Source organism: Emys orbicularis, chromosome 12 (genome assembly GCF_028017835.1).
Source record: "Emys orbicularis isolate rEmyOrb1 chromosome 12, rEmyOrb1.hap1, whole genome shotgun sequence".
Lineage (NCBI taxonomy): Eukaryota > Metazoa > Chordata > Testudines > Emydidae > Emys > Emys orbicularis.
Genome location: NC_088694.1, coordinates 30,708,058 through 30,723,753, shown reverse-complemented (window position 1 = coordinate 30,723,753; position 15,696 = coordinate 30,708,058). Strand labels below are relative to the sequence as shown.

The following is a 15,696-nucleotide window of genomic DNA, read 5'->3' as shown; positions in this document are numbered from 1 at the left end:
CACTGACTGTCGCGTTGTATACATAATGTACAATATTCCAGAATCTTTTTTTTTTTTTTTTTTTTTTTACAGTGAAGGCATGAGTCAAGTATTGATCCTTACTCTGCCAATTAATCCAGTATAAATGTGCCTTTTAACTAAAGGTTGGCAGTTAAATCAGGCTTCACAAATTGTATAGTCTGTCATGGGTTTTCATAAAACATGGTGTGTGCTACAGTAGTTAAAGCAGATCTTTATCACAACCTTGCGATTCTGAGCACCATAAAAAGAGTGGTCTTGGTCAATGGTAGCTTTATTATTGCTGTCTCTGGACTGAAGCCTCAGCAATATAAATGTGTGTCTAAGCAAGCTGGTCTTTCCCCTGTCGTTCAGAAGAATTGTAACTCTTTATTAAAAGAAGAAATAACATGTTTGTGGGAAAGGCAGTGTGGTCACACCTTCTATTTTAAGGTTCCATTTATAAATAGTTGATAAGGATTTGATAAATGGTGAATGGTGGTTTTAAAAAAATATATATATTGTTGTAGCCTGTTACAGAGTACAACAGGTCAATAGATTGTTCAACACCTTCTGCTAATGTGCTTATAATCATTTGTAATTCACACTACTCATATCTATAACAACCTTGTAACATCTGTTCTTCTTCAAGGAGTGTCACTGTGGGTGCTCCACTTTAGGTGTCTATGCACCCTGTGCTTGTAATCAGAGATTTGTGGTAGCAGTGCCTGGTTGGGTCTTGCATGCTCTGTCGCTGTCTCGCACTGTCCCTCAATTCCTTCTCTACCGCCTTTGGCTTGAGTCGGAGCAATCAGCAGCACCCTCACTTAACTTTAGATAAGATTAGCCTTTAGGTAAGATAGTTTATAGTTGGTAGTACAGGGGAGTCGCATCTTACGCGGGGGTTAGGTTCTGAAGTCAGCGCGTAAGGCGAAAATCGCGTATAGTCAAACGCTCATTGAGTGGAATGGCGGGCAGAATCGCCCACACTACAGGTACAAGTAGGAGCCTCTGTTGCTGCTTACTACAGGTACAGTATTTAAATTGTTATTTTTCTCTCTTTTGTTTTGTTTTGCTGAGCGCGTATAGTTAAAATCGCGTAAGTTAAATGCGCCTATGATGCGACTTCACTGTATACTCAGTAGTTAGATAGTTTGCCCTTTATACTTACTTTATTTTATTTATTTATTTTTTTTTAATTTTTTTTTTTGCTTTTCTACCCTTATTCCCCTCCGTAGGCAAATAAGTTTTGGCTCCCATAGAGTTACTGCTCCCTTCTTGTTTGAGACAGACTCTCTCCGACATGCCCGGATCACCGGGCTTCAAACGCTGCCTGACTTGCAGACTGTCAATCCCTGTCTCTGATGGACACGCACAGTGTGTCCGCTGTCTCGGCAAGACACATTCCTCAAAAGTGTCCACATCTAAGTTCCCTCAAAGCTGCACGACCAGGCAGCTGCCCAGCAAGCTAACAAGTGCTGCACACTTCAGGTTTCCCACTGCTGTGCTGCTCCTGCCATCTGCCTTGGAGCTATTCCCAGGAGCCTGCTGCTTGCTATGCAGAGCAGTGGGAAGAGGGGCGCTGATGTCAGGATGTTCCCCTCCCCCCACCCTTGTACCTTATCTCTGCGGGGTGGGGGGGGGGCATGATAGGGTCAGGAGTGGGACAGTGGGAGCTTGCTGGTGGCTGCTGCTGCTATGTCTGCTTTGAGTGCCAATCTACTTAAAAGGGCAACATACAGCAGCAAATCATAGGGCTAAAAAGAAACAGTAGCGCTCAGGGGTTTAGTGAGGCTCCACCATTTGGGCTGCATTTTGCCATCAACTGAAATTCTGCGCTTTAATTAAAACAATCCCTGAGTTTCTATCTTTTTCCATTGTGAATATAGAGTCATAACACTGTAAATTGATGTGTAAACACTAGAATGACAGTAACCTCCACAAAGTTGCCTCTGGTGGAGAGAGAGGGCTAGGTCTTCTGTACAATAAGAAAAAGAAAAAAAGGCCCCTTTCAGTGAGGAATGCGGTCTGGGAGCAATGGCCTGACTTCTCTATCAGCATGCAGCAGGGTAGATGATAAGCAATGATATTTTTAAAAAAATAAAATAAAAATTGGATTTTTTTGATAGGTTCTTTCCTCAAAAAGCATTTTATCTAAAGATAGCTACATTATAGCTCAAAGATATCTCATCATGGAATAGGGATTGTAAATTCTAATTCTATAGTATGAGACAATATATTCATGTAATGTTTAAGAAAAGTTTTGTAAATGAGTTCCAATAGTTCATGGATTAGGGACCCAATCTTAAAGGGTTCCAGGGGCTTCTGTATAGATTATTTAGGTTAATCTTTCTATCTACCCAATGGGAATCAGTGCTCAGTCTAGAAGATACCATCAGAGATGCTTAGTTTTGCAGTTCTCAAACTGTGGATTTGTGTCTCCAGAGATAACATTCTTGTTAACAGCAAAAATGGTGGCTGTTATTTTTTTTTAAAGTTGTTTTTTTTAATATTTCATTTAACTATTTTAGTTCAAAACAATTTTAACAAAAACAAACCTGATTTTAAAAAACTTTAATGTTTAAATTCAAAAATTAATATGCTTGTTTTGTTAAAATATTATATGTTTGCTGTTGAAGAAAAAAATCCAGAATACATAACATTGTTGTTTTAGTTAAATAGAACAATTTAAATGTTTGTCTGGTGATGTTCTCCTCCTAATACAGCATGGCAAGAAAATCCTCCAAATATTAATGATTAACCTGTTGAATTGGAGATAGATCACCTCCCAATGACTTCATAAATATCTGCTTCAATTACCTTTGGTAAATGAAATATAATCAAACAATCATTCATTTGCTGATATAGCTGTAAAACTAATCTGAAAAGTTTTCAAAATAAATCACTTTAAAAATGTATAGTGTGTACCTTCTAAAAATGAAACCTACATCTATCTCTGAGTTGTGAAGAATATGTATTAAGGTTATAACAACCAACAAGAATGCACTTTTATGTTGAAATCCATGATTATATCGAGTCTTCCTGATTATCCACCCTGGCACGCGCAGCTCCATATCAGAGCTGTCAGCCACACTTTGGGCATACAGATACTTTAAGTTTTAGTCCCTTGACTATAACTCAGAATGGGAGGAAGCTGCTCCACTTCTCTCAGAATTCAAGGGGACACTTCTTCCTCAATATCCTCTTCCTGTGCCCGTGTATACACACTGGGGCTTTAAGGAAAAGCACCATATAGCATTAGAGTTAGCAATATTGATTACCTGAATGATGCCCCAGGGCAGCTGCCGTCCACTGGGGAGTCCTGCCAGGCTGTGAATGTACTTAAAGGGGCAATGCATGTCTCTTGTCTTTCACACTCACCTCCCAACACGTACTTGTTGTTGTTACTTGATACTTCCTGCAATGCACATATAGTCTCTGTAATTTTATTCTTTCAAAGTGTTGTTTGAGTTTTTTGACTGGTCTATGCATTTCATAATTTTTATTTCTCTGTTATGCTTAAATTTAATTCTTTGAGTAGTGAGTTCTAAAATGCCTAACCTGTCCTGGCTGAAGTAATTATCCCTATGGTAACTTTTTAAAAATATATATTACATTTAGGTTTTTTGTTTCTACTGGTGGCACACATCCGCACATTACCTTGATAATTTGGTGCATGTAACAAAATTTCTTCCGCAAACTGATGGAAAAAATTAGAGGGAACATTGGTCCACATTGCCGTAACCTCATGCCCAGAGCAAGAAATGCTCGGGATCTCCAACTTAAACTCCTTATGATGGAGAAATCCCTCAGACTGGCCTCGGACCATGAGTCCAGGACACCTCAGGACCAACGTTCACCATTCGCAGCCTCTGACAGAGGTCCTGCCCCTGCAGCGCCTACGAAAGAGCCTTTATCCAAAAAGGCTACCAAAAAGCAGTCCCAGACTTCACTGCACCAGAAATCGGCCAAGAAAAAGTGATCCCCGACTGCAAAGTCGATCTCGGTACTAAGCACGTCGGATTGCGAGACATCAGCACCTTCTGGTACTGAGAGTTCCCGGAGAGCGAAAGACCCTATGCGCGCAAGCTCGAACAGAGGCTCACAGAGCAAAGTGAAACCCTCCATCTCGGTACCCATGGAGCCGAAAAGGCGAGTGGCACAGTGGCGCCACTTGTGGTACCTATGCAGCGCAGCACAGCACAACTCTCACTCCCGTACCACCAGCAACGCTCACAGTTCTGCATCAATTCCTGAGACATGAAGACCTATTGGTCTCCTCAACACCGGAATATCTGCTCCTTAGTACTGATGGCACTCCATCTTGATCAGTACCAAGCCGCTTGACTACTCCAACTAAGTCAGCTCCTCCTCCGTCTAGTGACAATGAAGACAAGGATGAAGGAGTGAGATATACACCTCATCACTCCTCACCCAAACCCGGACCATCCCACCTACCAGAGTACCACTCATCTGCAGAAGCATGTGTCTGGTATAGGCGCCATCCTCCATGCCAATCCCACCAAACTGGCCCTACTGGGATCCATGGGCAATGTACAGGGCTCAACATTGCAGGCCCTCTAGCCCACCAAGATTGAGAACTCCACAATCTCCATCACCACCTATCCCAGCACCCTCAGAAACACAAGAGGATGTGACAGAGGACATATCTGACCAGGAAGCCTTGCCACCTGCGAACCTCTCATCTTTGTCACCAGATTAAACTATAAACCCCCCTCTTCAAAAGGGTGGCAGAGTCCTTGGACATTTCTCTAGAACAGGTACCTGAATCACTGCATAAAGTACTAGACATACTTCAGTCATATCCCTCAGCGAAGATAGCATTACCAATCAATGATGCCATTATGGAACCTGCCAAAACCATCTGAGAAAGATCAGCAACAGCACCCCCATCATGCAAAAGATCAGACACGAAATACTGTGTGCTACCTAAAGGAGCTGAGTTCTTATTTACACGCCCCACATCAAACTCACTAGTGGTGAAGACTGTAAATGAGAGGGGAAAGCAACACCACTCTACAACAACCCCGTGTGACAGAGATTGGAAAAGGTTAGACCTCTTTGGCCACAAGCCTTATTCATCTGCAACACTTTAGTTCTGCATAGCTAATTATGAGGCTCTACTGTCTAAATACACACACACCATCTTTTCAAAAATGTCAGAATTTATTGATGGTTTACCTGAAGATTAAAAAAAAAAAACAATTTAAAGCTAATATCACTGAAGGCTATCTCATCGCCAGCACAGCCCTGCAGGCCTTACTTGAGTCCGCAGACATGGCCGCACAAACCATTGCAACATCTGTGGTCATGCGCCGTGCATTATGGCTTCATCTCTCTGGGTTCTCCAGGGAGGTCCAGTCAACAGTCGAGGATCTACCCTTGAAAGTTCCAAAATTATTTACAGCCAAAATGGATGAGTCCCTCCACACCCTCAAGATCAACATTAAAATCCCTGGGCATCTATACACTTGCAAATAAAAAGAAACAGGGCAGATATACCCAGAGATTCTGATCACTGCCATACGCACAAACACACAGGCAGTATGACCAACACTGCAAGCAAAGACAAACCAGACATCAACAAAATCAAAACCAACCTTCGATGTCCCAACATCCACCACGAGACCGCAATTTTGAAGGTGTGGTCAAGCGCACGAGATAACTGCACATTCTAACGCTGGAAACAGAGATTATTTCCCGACCATTCAGAAATTACTTGTCACCGTTTCACCCGAGTCTGGCTCAATATCACTACAGACAGGTGAGTTTTGGAAATTATCCAAACTGGTTACTCCATCCCCTTTATCTCCATCCCACCTACCCACCCTCCCTCTCTGTCCCTCTTCAGGGACCCCTCTCACAAGTCACTGCTGCAACAGGAAGTAAACCATCTCCTTCATCTAGGCGCTGTGGAACCTGTACCAACGCAGCACAGAGGGAAAGGTTTCTATTCAAAATATTTTCTCACATAGAAAAAGACAGGCGGATGGAGACTCATCTTGGGTCTAAGGAAACTCAACAAATTTGTAAAAACCAACATTTCAAAGTGGTGACACTAACAAACCATAATTCCAGCATTAGAAAAGGGGGACTGATTCTCGACCCTCGACCTGCAGGACGTGTATTTCCACATTACCATTCATCCATCACACAGAAGATTCCTGAGGTTCACCCTAGGGAAACAACACTTCTAATACAAAGTACTATCCTTTGGCTGGTTGACCACCCCAACTGTTTTCTCCAAAGTTTTAGTGGTGGTGGCAGCACACGTCTGCAGATACAGAGTCTTGATATTTCCATATTTGGACGATTGCTTCATAAGGGCACCAACATAACAAGAAGCAATGAGTGCCTCGCAGAGTACAATAACCCTTTTAATGAGGTATGGGTTACAAATAATGCACAACAGCCCACATTGATTCATGTCCAGAAATTGGAATTCATAGGAGCTTGTTTAGACTGTTCAACAGCGACACTACCTCTGCAACACTTCATCAAACTTGTCAATTTAATTTAGATAGTAATGGACAGCCCACAAACATCTGCCAGAACGAGTGTACAACTACTGGGACATGTGTCAGCAATGACATTTGTTGTCACACCAGACTTCACGTGAGATGCCTGCAGGCCTGCTTCAAACAGTGTACATGTCACACAGGCACAGCCTAAGCAGATGTCTTACAATGCCACACAGGGTAAAAGACTCCCTAAAATGGTGGACACAACCCAAGAATGTCTGAACAGGAGTCACATTTCTACAAAGGACTGCAACAATGACATTCACTACGGATGCCTCCCTAATAGGTTGGGGAGTGCATCTACTCAACAACACAATCCAAGGCCAATGGTTCCCATTGGAGTCCAACATGCACATAAACTTGCTGGAGATAAGGGCAGTCCGTGACGCATGCAACCACTTTCTACCTATAATCATAAACAAAGCCATCAGGATCCTCACAGACCATATAGTGTGCATGTTTTACATAAACCGCCAAGGGGAGGTGTCATAACTATAAAGGGAAGGGTAACAGCTCTCCTGTGTACAGTACTATAAAATCCCTCCTGGCCAGAGACTCCAAAATCCTTTTACCTGTAAAGGGTTAAGAAGCTCAGGTAACCTGGCTGACACCTGACCCAAAGGACCAATAAGGGGACAAGATACTTTCAAATCTTGGTGGGGGGGAAGGCTTTTGTTTGTGCTCTTTGTTTTGGGGGGTTGTTCGCTCTTGGGACTAAGAGGGACCAGACATCAATCCAGGCTCTCCACATCTTTCTGAACAAGTCTCTCATATTTCAAACTTGTAAGTAAACAGCCAGGCAAGGCGTGTTAGTTTACCTTTGTTTTCTCAACTTGTAAATGTACCTTTTGCTAGAGTGTTTATCTCTGTTTGCTGTATTTTGAACCTAAGGCTAGAGGGGGGTCCTCTGAGCTCTTTAAGTTTGATTACCCTGTAAAGTTATTTTCCATCCTGATTTTACAGAGATGATTTTTACCTTTTTCTTTAATTAAAAGCCTTCTTTTTAAGAACCTGATTGATTTTTCCTTGTTTTTAGATCCAAGGGGGTTGGATCTTGATCCACCAGGAGTTGGTGGGAGGAAGGAGGGGGGATGGTTAATTTCTCCTTGTTTTAAGATCCAAGGGGTTTGGATCTGTATTCACCAGGGAATTGGTGAAGAGTCTCTCAAGGCTACCCAGGGAAGGGAATTAGCTTTGAGAGTGGTGGCAGTGGACCAAATCTAAGCTGGTAGTTAAGCTTAGAAGTTTTCATGCAGGCCCCCACATCTGTACCCTAAAGTTCAGAGTGGGGAAGCAGCCTTGACAGGGGGGCACAGTCACACTCCCTATGGACAGAGGCAATGCAGCTCTGGAATTGGTGCATCAGCAACAACATCAGCCTATCAGCATCCTATCTTCCGAGATGTCAAAACACAACAGCAGATGCGCTAAGCACAGAGTTGTCACAGTCATGAATGGGAGATGGATCCCAGAATTTTACATACGATATTCAAACTATGGGGATTCCCTACCATAGACCTCTTTGCAACAGCACAGAACACCAAGTGCCCACAATATTGCTCCAAAGCAGAACTGGGACACCATTCCTTAGGCGATGCTCTCCTCATCAAATGGGATGCATCATTAACATATGCATTCCCCCTGACCCCACTCCTAAACTGGCTCATACCCAAGATCGAGGGACAAATCCAGAGTCATTCTAATAGCACCTACATGGCCCAGACAAACATGATTTCCGTACCTGTTAAAGATAGCGGTATGCTCGCCTCAAACCCTTCCCCTGATACCTCACCTCTTCTCACAAAATGTGGGGCATGTCCAACATCCCAACCTCGCAATACTCCACCACAAGGCCTGGCTTTTCTCCATGGCAGAGAGGAGTTGAGACACCCTGTTCGGCGGAAGCAAAAGACATACTAATGAACTGCCATAGAACGAGCACAAGGAAGACGCATATATGCATAAGTGGAAACGGTTCAGCAATTGGTGCCAAGATAAACAGATCTTATCACATCCTCCCCTTTACCAAGGGTACTGGATTACATATAAAAACGGGCTGTCCACAATTTCCATCAAGGTACACTTGGTGGTGATCACTGCTTTCCATGAAAAGGTGGATGGGGTCACCATATTCGCCCACCCAACAACTAAACGTTTCCTCAAGGGCATTGAGAACATTTACCCAGAAATAAGGAACCCACCTTCTACGTGGTAGCTCAACCTCATCTTACACAGATTAATAGGAAAACCATTTGAGCCGCTTGCCACCTGCTCACTACTCCACCTATCTAAGAAGGTGGCTTTCCTCATCGCCATCACATCCGCCAGATGGATGAAGGAACTAGGTGCCCTAATAACACCCCCCCATACACAACTTTCTTTAAAGACAAAGTTATCTTAAGACCACACCCCAAATTCCTACCCAAGGAGGCATCACTCCATACACTGGACATTAGAAGAGCATCAGCTTTCTACATTGAAAGAATAAAAACATTTAGAAAGTTACCAAAACTATTTGTCTCTATAATACAATGTTCAATGGGAAAAACCATCTCAAAGCATAGACTATCCAAGTGGATATAAGGATGCATCCACCTTTGTTATCAAAAACTTCCTTTACAAGCCCCAATGGGCATCCACATACACTATACCAGAGCATTTTCAGCATCCGTAGCTTTTCTCAACGATGTCCCCATTATCAACATTTGCAGAGCAGTAACTTGGGCATCAGACCACTGTGGCATTATACTCCATTTTCTTCATAGAGATATAGTTATGATATGATTATGGCATAACTAAGATGTGTTTTATGCAAGATGGGTCATGTGAGATATCATTGGAAAGGTTATGATTTACTAAATATGATTATCCTATTTGTATGCATGTATCATTTTTGTATCTGAAGTAAAGAATATTGTCTATGCATCTATTACAAATATGTTTACACCTGGGGAATGCCCACCAGGCAGAATGCAATCCTTCTAGGTGTCTCGCTGGGAAGGGCCACTAGGGAGAACAATAGGTCTTAGAAGATGCTAATCACCCACAGAGAAGCCTTCCTGGGGACGTTACAAACAGCCTCTGAGTTATGGCTGTAGGGTCATGTGACCAAGTCACCTGGTGTTGGATTCATGATAATACTAGCATTTTCCCACTGACTGGAGGTGGGGATCGCTGGGAAACAAAGGATCCCCACCATATGCAAAAACTATTTAAGATAGGAGAGTGACATCATCATGGGTCGTTCTTCACTAACGCCCACCTAAGAAAGAAGGCTGCTGGAAACACCTGAGAAGCAAAGAGACTAAGCTGGGGGGGAAGAGCTGAGCCCAGGCTAGAGGATGTCTGGCCTGTAAAAGGAATATCTGGCGTTTTAAGCCGCAAGCAAGGGCAGCTTGCCTTCAAGAATCTCTACAATCTGTCTAGAACAACATTTAGGGTGAGAATTTGCTGCTTATAAGCTTAGATTGAGTGTTGGTTTTATTTGCCAGGTAATCTGCTTTGATCTGTTTGCTAGCCCTTATAATCACTTAATTTATCTTGTGTAGTTAATAAACTTACTTTTGTTTTATTTAAAACCAGTGTGTGTAAAAATCCTTACTTGGGGCAGAAAGTTGGGTATATCCCTCTCCACGTTGAGGGGTGGGGTGAATTTCATGAGCTTACACTGTACAGTTCTCTGTGCAGTGCAAGACCGTATAATTTTGGGTTTATCCCCTAGAGAGGGGATGTGCACCTGAGTACTGGGCAATTCCTTAACTGAGCCTTCCCAGGCAGAGCTAATTTCAGTGTCTGTGTGTTTCTGCAGCTGGGTGTGTCCCTACTTCTGTGCTGGTGAACATGTGAGACCAGGAGCGTGTCTGCAGCTTGTCACAGCATTACAGGGTGAAAGGAAGCCCAGGCTGGTGGGTCAGGCAGGCTCAGTGGTACCCCAGTCCCAGGTGGCACCCCGGAAGGGGGGGAACCTGTCACACCCACATATGCACGAAATACTATGCTATAGAGCAGCGGTAGGCAACCTATGGCACGCGTGCCGAAGGTGGCACGCAAACTGATTTTCAGTGGCACTCACGCTGCCCTGATCCTGGCCACTGGTCCGGGGGTCTCTGCATTTTAATTTAATTGAAGCTTCTTAAACATTTTTAAAACCTTATTTACTTTACATACAACAATAGTTTAGTTATATATTATAGACTTATAGAAAGAGACCTTCTAAAAATGTTAAAATGTATTACTGGCGTGCGAAACCTTAAATTAGAGTGAATAAATGAAGACTCGGCACACCACTTCTGAAAGGTTGCCGACCCCTGCTATAGAGCAACAGTCAGCATCGGACGCTCGCTTTGGACTTCTGTTATCCACCTTCAATAACACAACTCCGAAGCCCCTCTCTTCCACTGAGGGGCACTGCTCAACAGTCACCTAAAGTGGAGCACGCCCAGGGACACTCCGTGAAGAAGAGATTACTCAGTGCAGGAACTGAGGTTCTTTGAGATGGTTGTCCCTGTGTGTGTTCCACTACCCTTACTCCTTCCCTCTACTTTGGAGTTTCACATAGATTCTCTGCAGTAGAGAAGGAACCAAGGGATGGTTGGTCGTGCAGCGCTATGTAACCGCCTGGAGCGGCACGCGCGTGACCCAACCAGACACTGCTACCACAAATCTCCAATTACAAGCTAGGGCGCATAGACACCTAAAGTGGAGCATCCACAAGGATAACCATCTTGAAGAACCTCCATTACTGCACCAGGTGAGTAACCTTCTCTTAATCATTTTAACTCTTTATAAGTGGAATCTTTATATAGAGTGTGACTGGTTATGTATTAGCTTGTATCTTAAAAATCTAATTTAGATTGCTGACATTAAGGGTTTTAAATCTGACTTTTTTTTTTTTTCCCTACTGTGATAGACTCTCCTGGGAAAGTGTCTCTTTCACTTGTAAGATCAACACCAGAGAACTCAAGTGAATCGGGAAAGGAGGAGAGAGGAGATCTGATAAAATTTTACAATGCAGTCTATGTAGGAAGAGTAAAATCATTTGCACTCAAGTACGATGTCACAAACCAGGATCATGTAGTAAGTAAAATAATTCTGATTTTGAATATGTCTAATAGTGTGCATGGATGCTTAGTGGTAGTTTTATTGCCCTTTAAACATAAAATGTCATCTTTTAAAAACTCAGACTGTTGCTATCATTGCCCTGTAGATCATAAACTGTGTAGGCTTGTATATGTCTCACCTCTAAACCCATCCTCTGACACTCAGCATGAAATGGATCCACCTCATCATCTGATTGTGTTTGTTTCTACATGGTTGCATAAATAAAGTAATCATAGTTCTGGGCTATAACATACTACAGCAACAAGATTGCATGTCTGTCCTGCTAACAGGCTATCCATTGAAATGGAGCAGAAACTGATGAGTGAATGCCATATTAATATGGGAAACTGAGTGGCATTTAAGTGCCCCTCAGGTCATCTATGTGAAACAGTTGAAAAATAATAAAGTTTCTTTTGTGATTGCCAGGCTGAATACTGAATTGGAATATTAGAATGTAATTGTAACCTGGAACAGAAGGCCCAAAAGGACACACTGATAAAAATGGATGTGCATTTCATGTATTTATGAAGTTAATTCTTTAATGTCCTTCTGGTAAATTCCTACAGACAAACTGTGTGTGCCATTTTTTCTTTAAGATGGAAGCGCCTCCACTTTCCCCGTTCCCCTACATTAAACAGCAGCCAGTGTCTCCTCGGCGGATATCCCAGCAACACTCTGTTTATGTTTCACCACACAAGAATGGTGCCTGCCTGACGCCTCAGACTGCTCTACTATACAAGTTTAATGGGAGCCCTTCTAAGGTAAGACATTCACATAAGACCTTTAAGCTTTGCAATCACTAAAGATTTCTCTCTCTCCCAAATTTCTGACTGGCTTTGGGGTTTTTCATAAGAGAGTGCTGTGAAGACTTTCTTCAAACTGGTCTTGCAGTTCCTGAAGTAAAGGATAAAACACTCAGTGCTTAGATGGAAGGTGCTACATCCGTCCAGAGTAGGAATACTTTTTTCGGACCATGTTGAAAACTGAGAGTCATATTGAGTAATTATAGTGGCTTGAATATTTGTTTTTAATTTTAAATCTCCTCTTATTGACAGAGTTTGAAGGACATCAACAATATGATAAAACAAGGTGAACACAGGAGTAAGAAGCGAGCAATTACAATTGACAGTGACAGTGAGTCTCCAGCAAAACGACTCTGCCAGGAAAATGATGATGTCTTACTAAAACGTCTTCAGGATGTTGTCAGTGAAAGAGCAAATCACTAACATCTACAAGGGACTGAAGCCTCCAGAATTCATCACACCTGGGAAACAATTTTTCCGTTTTCCAGCTGTGGTGTGTGCAGGCAGTTTACTGATTAATGTGTAAAATTGTACTGTCACCTGACTTCAGTAGGAATGCAAAAAGGAAGTGTTAAGGACTGAACTGTGGGGAATTAGAGGCTAGGATCACATTAACTTTATTGCTGTCAGACGTGCTATGAATCTATCTGCTGATTAGCATGTTGAAATGGTTCTTTGAGCCATGTCAGATATTCACCTCTAATCTTCTAGTTTAGCGGTTCTGCTTTGAGCATGAGGGCCAGCTCCTACTTTCAGTGGTTCTGTTTCTGAAATTGAATTGACTGGATGTAGGAAAGCAGCAGGGGCAATCACTATACTCAGCATTTGGGGATCTGTTGGCGGGGAAACACCTCAAGCGCCTTTTTGTTTTTACATGAAGAGTATAGAATCTTATGCATTACTTTAATGTGGACAGATCAGGAGACAACTTATTTGTTTTACTACATTAAGGGTTACATAAACCCATCTGTTCTTGGTTCTGCATTCTATATTACGTGAAAAAAGTCACCTTTTATCAAACACTTGATAATGTGATTTGAACAGGGTTAATTTTTGGCTTTTATAGCTGAGTATAACTGGTAAAATGCTATTCTCCACCTACTTTCAGGATGTGAACTAAAGTGATTGTTGTGACATGGATTAAGTATGTTTCTTATGGTTTGGGAGAGAAATCAGCAAGTACAACTGCAAAGTCCTAAATTGAAAGCGCACTTATTCTAGAGTGTTAGGGAGATGTTTCTGCGAGCCTCTTCTGAATTCAGCTTCCTCCAGAGCAGTGAATTCTGCCACTGGAGACAGCTCTGAAGCACTCCTTCCTTCTGCACATCGCCTCTGCAGCACTAAATATTCATAGATACTGTATCTTAACTGAAAAAGGCTAGCGTGTATCAATAATGGTTAAACAGGTCTGGGCTTTGGCCATCAGTTACTGCTGTAGTAAATGTGTGATGATTCATTTAATGAACTTAAAATTTCTTTTCTTTAGGATTTTTATATTTTTTTGTGACGAGTGTACTCTCCTTTGTTGTGTAGTATCTACACAGAATGTAAGCCCAAACAGATGAGGCATGTTTGTACTTTTTTTTTTTTTTTTTTGTTAGCTATTACAGACACGTAGCTTTAGCTTTGTTCCAATGGCAATGTGTAAAATTCCAGCAAAATTCCTACATCTTAAATGTTAGAAAGAATTTTGATAGGATTGTTTTATCAAGATGAGGAAAACTTAATGTTTATATAATACTGTTTATAAGCAGTAGTCTAATTTTAACAGTTGTGATTTTTTTAAAGCTTAGAGCTATAAGGTAATTCTGTGTTATACTTTTCTGTTCAAAGTTGCTATAAGCATCTTATACTTACAAACTTGAACTGTCTTTTTCAACTCTTTTCTAGAGCTCTGACTATTTTACTTAGCTTTTATTAGCTTGATTATTGAGTGCTCCAGGATTTGATACATCATAATTTTCAGTGGAAGGAACTGGAAATCTGGTGGATGAAATTGATTATAAAGGAGAGCGCTTTGGTTTACATATTCACCTTGGTAATCAGCAATGAAGGGAAAGTTCACAAGTCCCCCAAGGTTTTGATAACAAATTAACTTTTTGAAGGCTGCCATTGTTTTGACTGCTCTGAAAAACGTGTTTTGCCTTTTGAAAGTTTTGAGAATGAAGACTGCAATGTTATAAAGTGGCGTAACAAAAGATATACTAATCTTAGCGCAGATTACAGTTAACTCCTTTTAAGTATGTGATGTGAATGGTTGAAAAAAAAAAAGAAAAAAAAAAACATACCAACTTCCAGTTTTTAGTTACTGACAAGATGCATTTGTGCATGGGTAATCATGGTCCTGAGCACAGCCCTGGAAAATCTACCTTGTTGTGGAAAGAGATCTTGAATTAGACTTCACATAAATGGAGCCAATTGTGCTTGAATCACTGCATGAGGGGTTATATTCCTCAAGAAAACTAGGCTAGGATGGACTGATGGACAGTAAAGATCACTCAACAGTATTGGATGATGGAACAATTTAGTAACTTGGTTTTAATTTCTCATCATGTGTAAACCTACTTTATTTCTTAAGAGGTATGCCCTGCAGACTGTTTCAGTTTCTCTAATCTTGAATTAAAATAATGGTGCTGAAATTTGTTAGTTATGATTAGGTTTAGTGTATTTTATTAAAACAAAGTATTACAGTTGGATTTTTAATTCCTTTTCATAATAAATTTGACCCAGAATAGATGCTAATGTTGATAGAGCAGAATAAATTTTGGACTTGAACAGTTTGCCAAGCTGTTAGGTTTTAAAGTTTTGTTATGGATTAAAAGTGCCTTCATTTGTAAATATGTATTTTACAATAAAAAGTTCTTTAAAACTGTGTGATGACTGACATTGTTTGTCTGTAGTAATTTATGCCTGCTTTCCAGAGTCTAATTATATCTCTGTGACAAATAGGTAAATGTTCATATTCCTCTGTATGCAGTTATCTCCCCAGATTTTCCTTCCATATTTTTCCAGATTGCTTGTACTTCAGTCAATAAATGTACCATCTCAAAGAGCAAGTATAATGCTCCTGCCTGAGTGGCAGAGAGGAACTAAGTTTAAGACAACAGTAAAAAGGTGAAATGTTAGAATTTTAAAAAAATTCCTATAGTTTTCAGTGACCTGCATATACTAGGAAATTTACCTTTGAATCATGCTTTCTGTAAGTAGTGTTATGCTTAAATTGGCTTTATCTACTTCAGCAACTAAAACCCTGG

At 41.3% G+C, this 15,696-nt stretch overlaps 1 protein-coding gene across 1 annotated transcript in view; it reads left to right on the top strand.

Moving 5' to 3' along the window:
- Positions 1-12,865, top strand: part of RBL1 (RB transcriptional corepressor like 1) — a 74,922-nt gene extending 62,057 nt beyond the window's left edge. Inside the window, 3 exon segments of the mRNA XM_065414297.1 lie at positions 11,449-11,615; positions 12,236-12,400; positions 12,695-12,865. Coding sequence (XP_065270369.1) covers positions 11,449-11,615; positions 12,236-12,400; positions 12,695-12,865 — 503 coding nt within the window.
- The last annotated feature ends 2,831 nt before the right edge of the window (positions 12,866-15,696 follow it).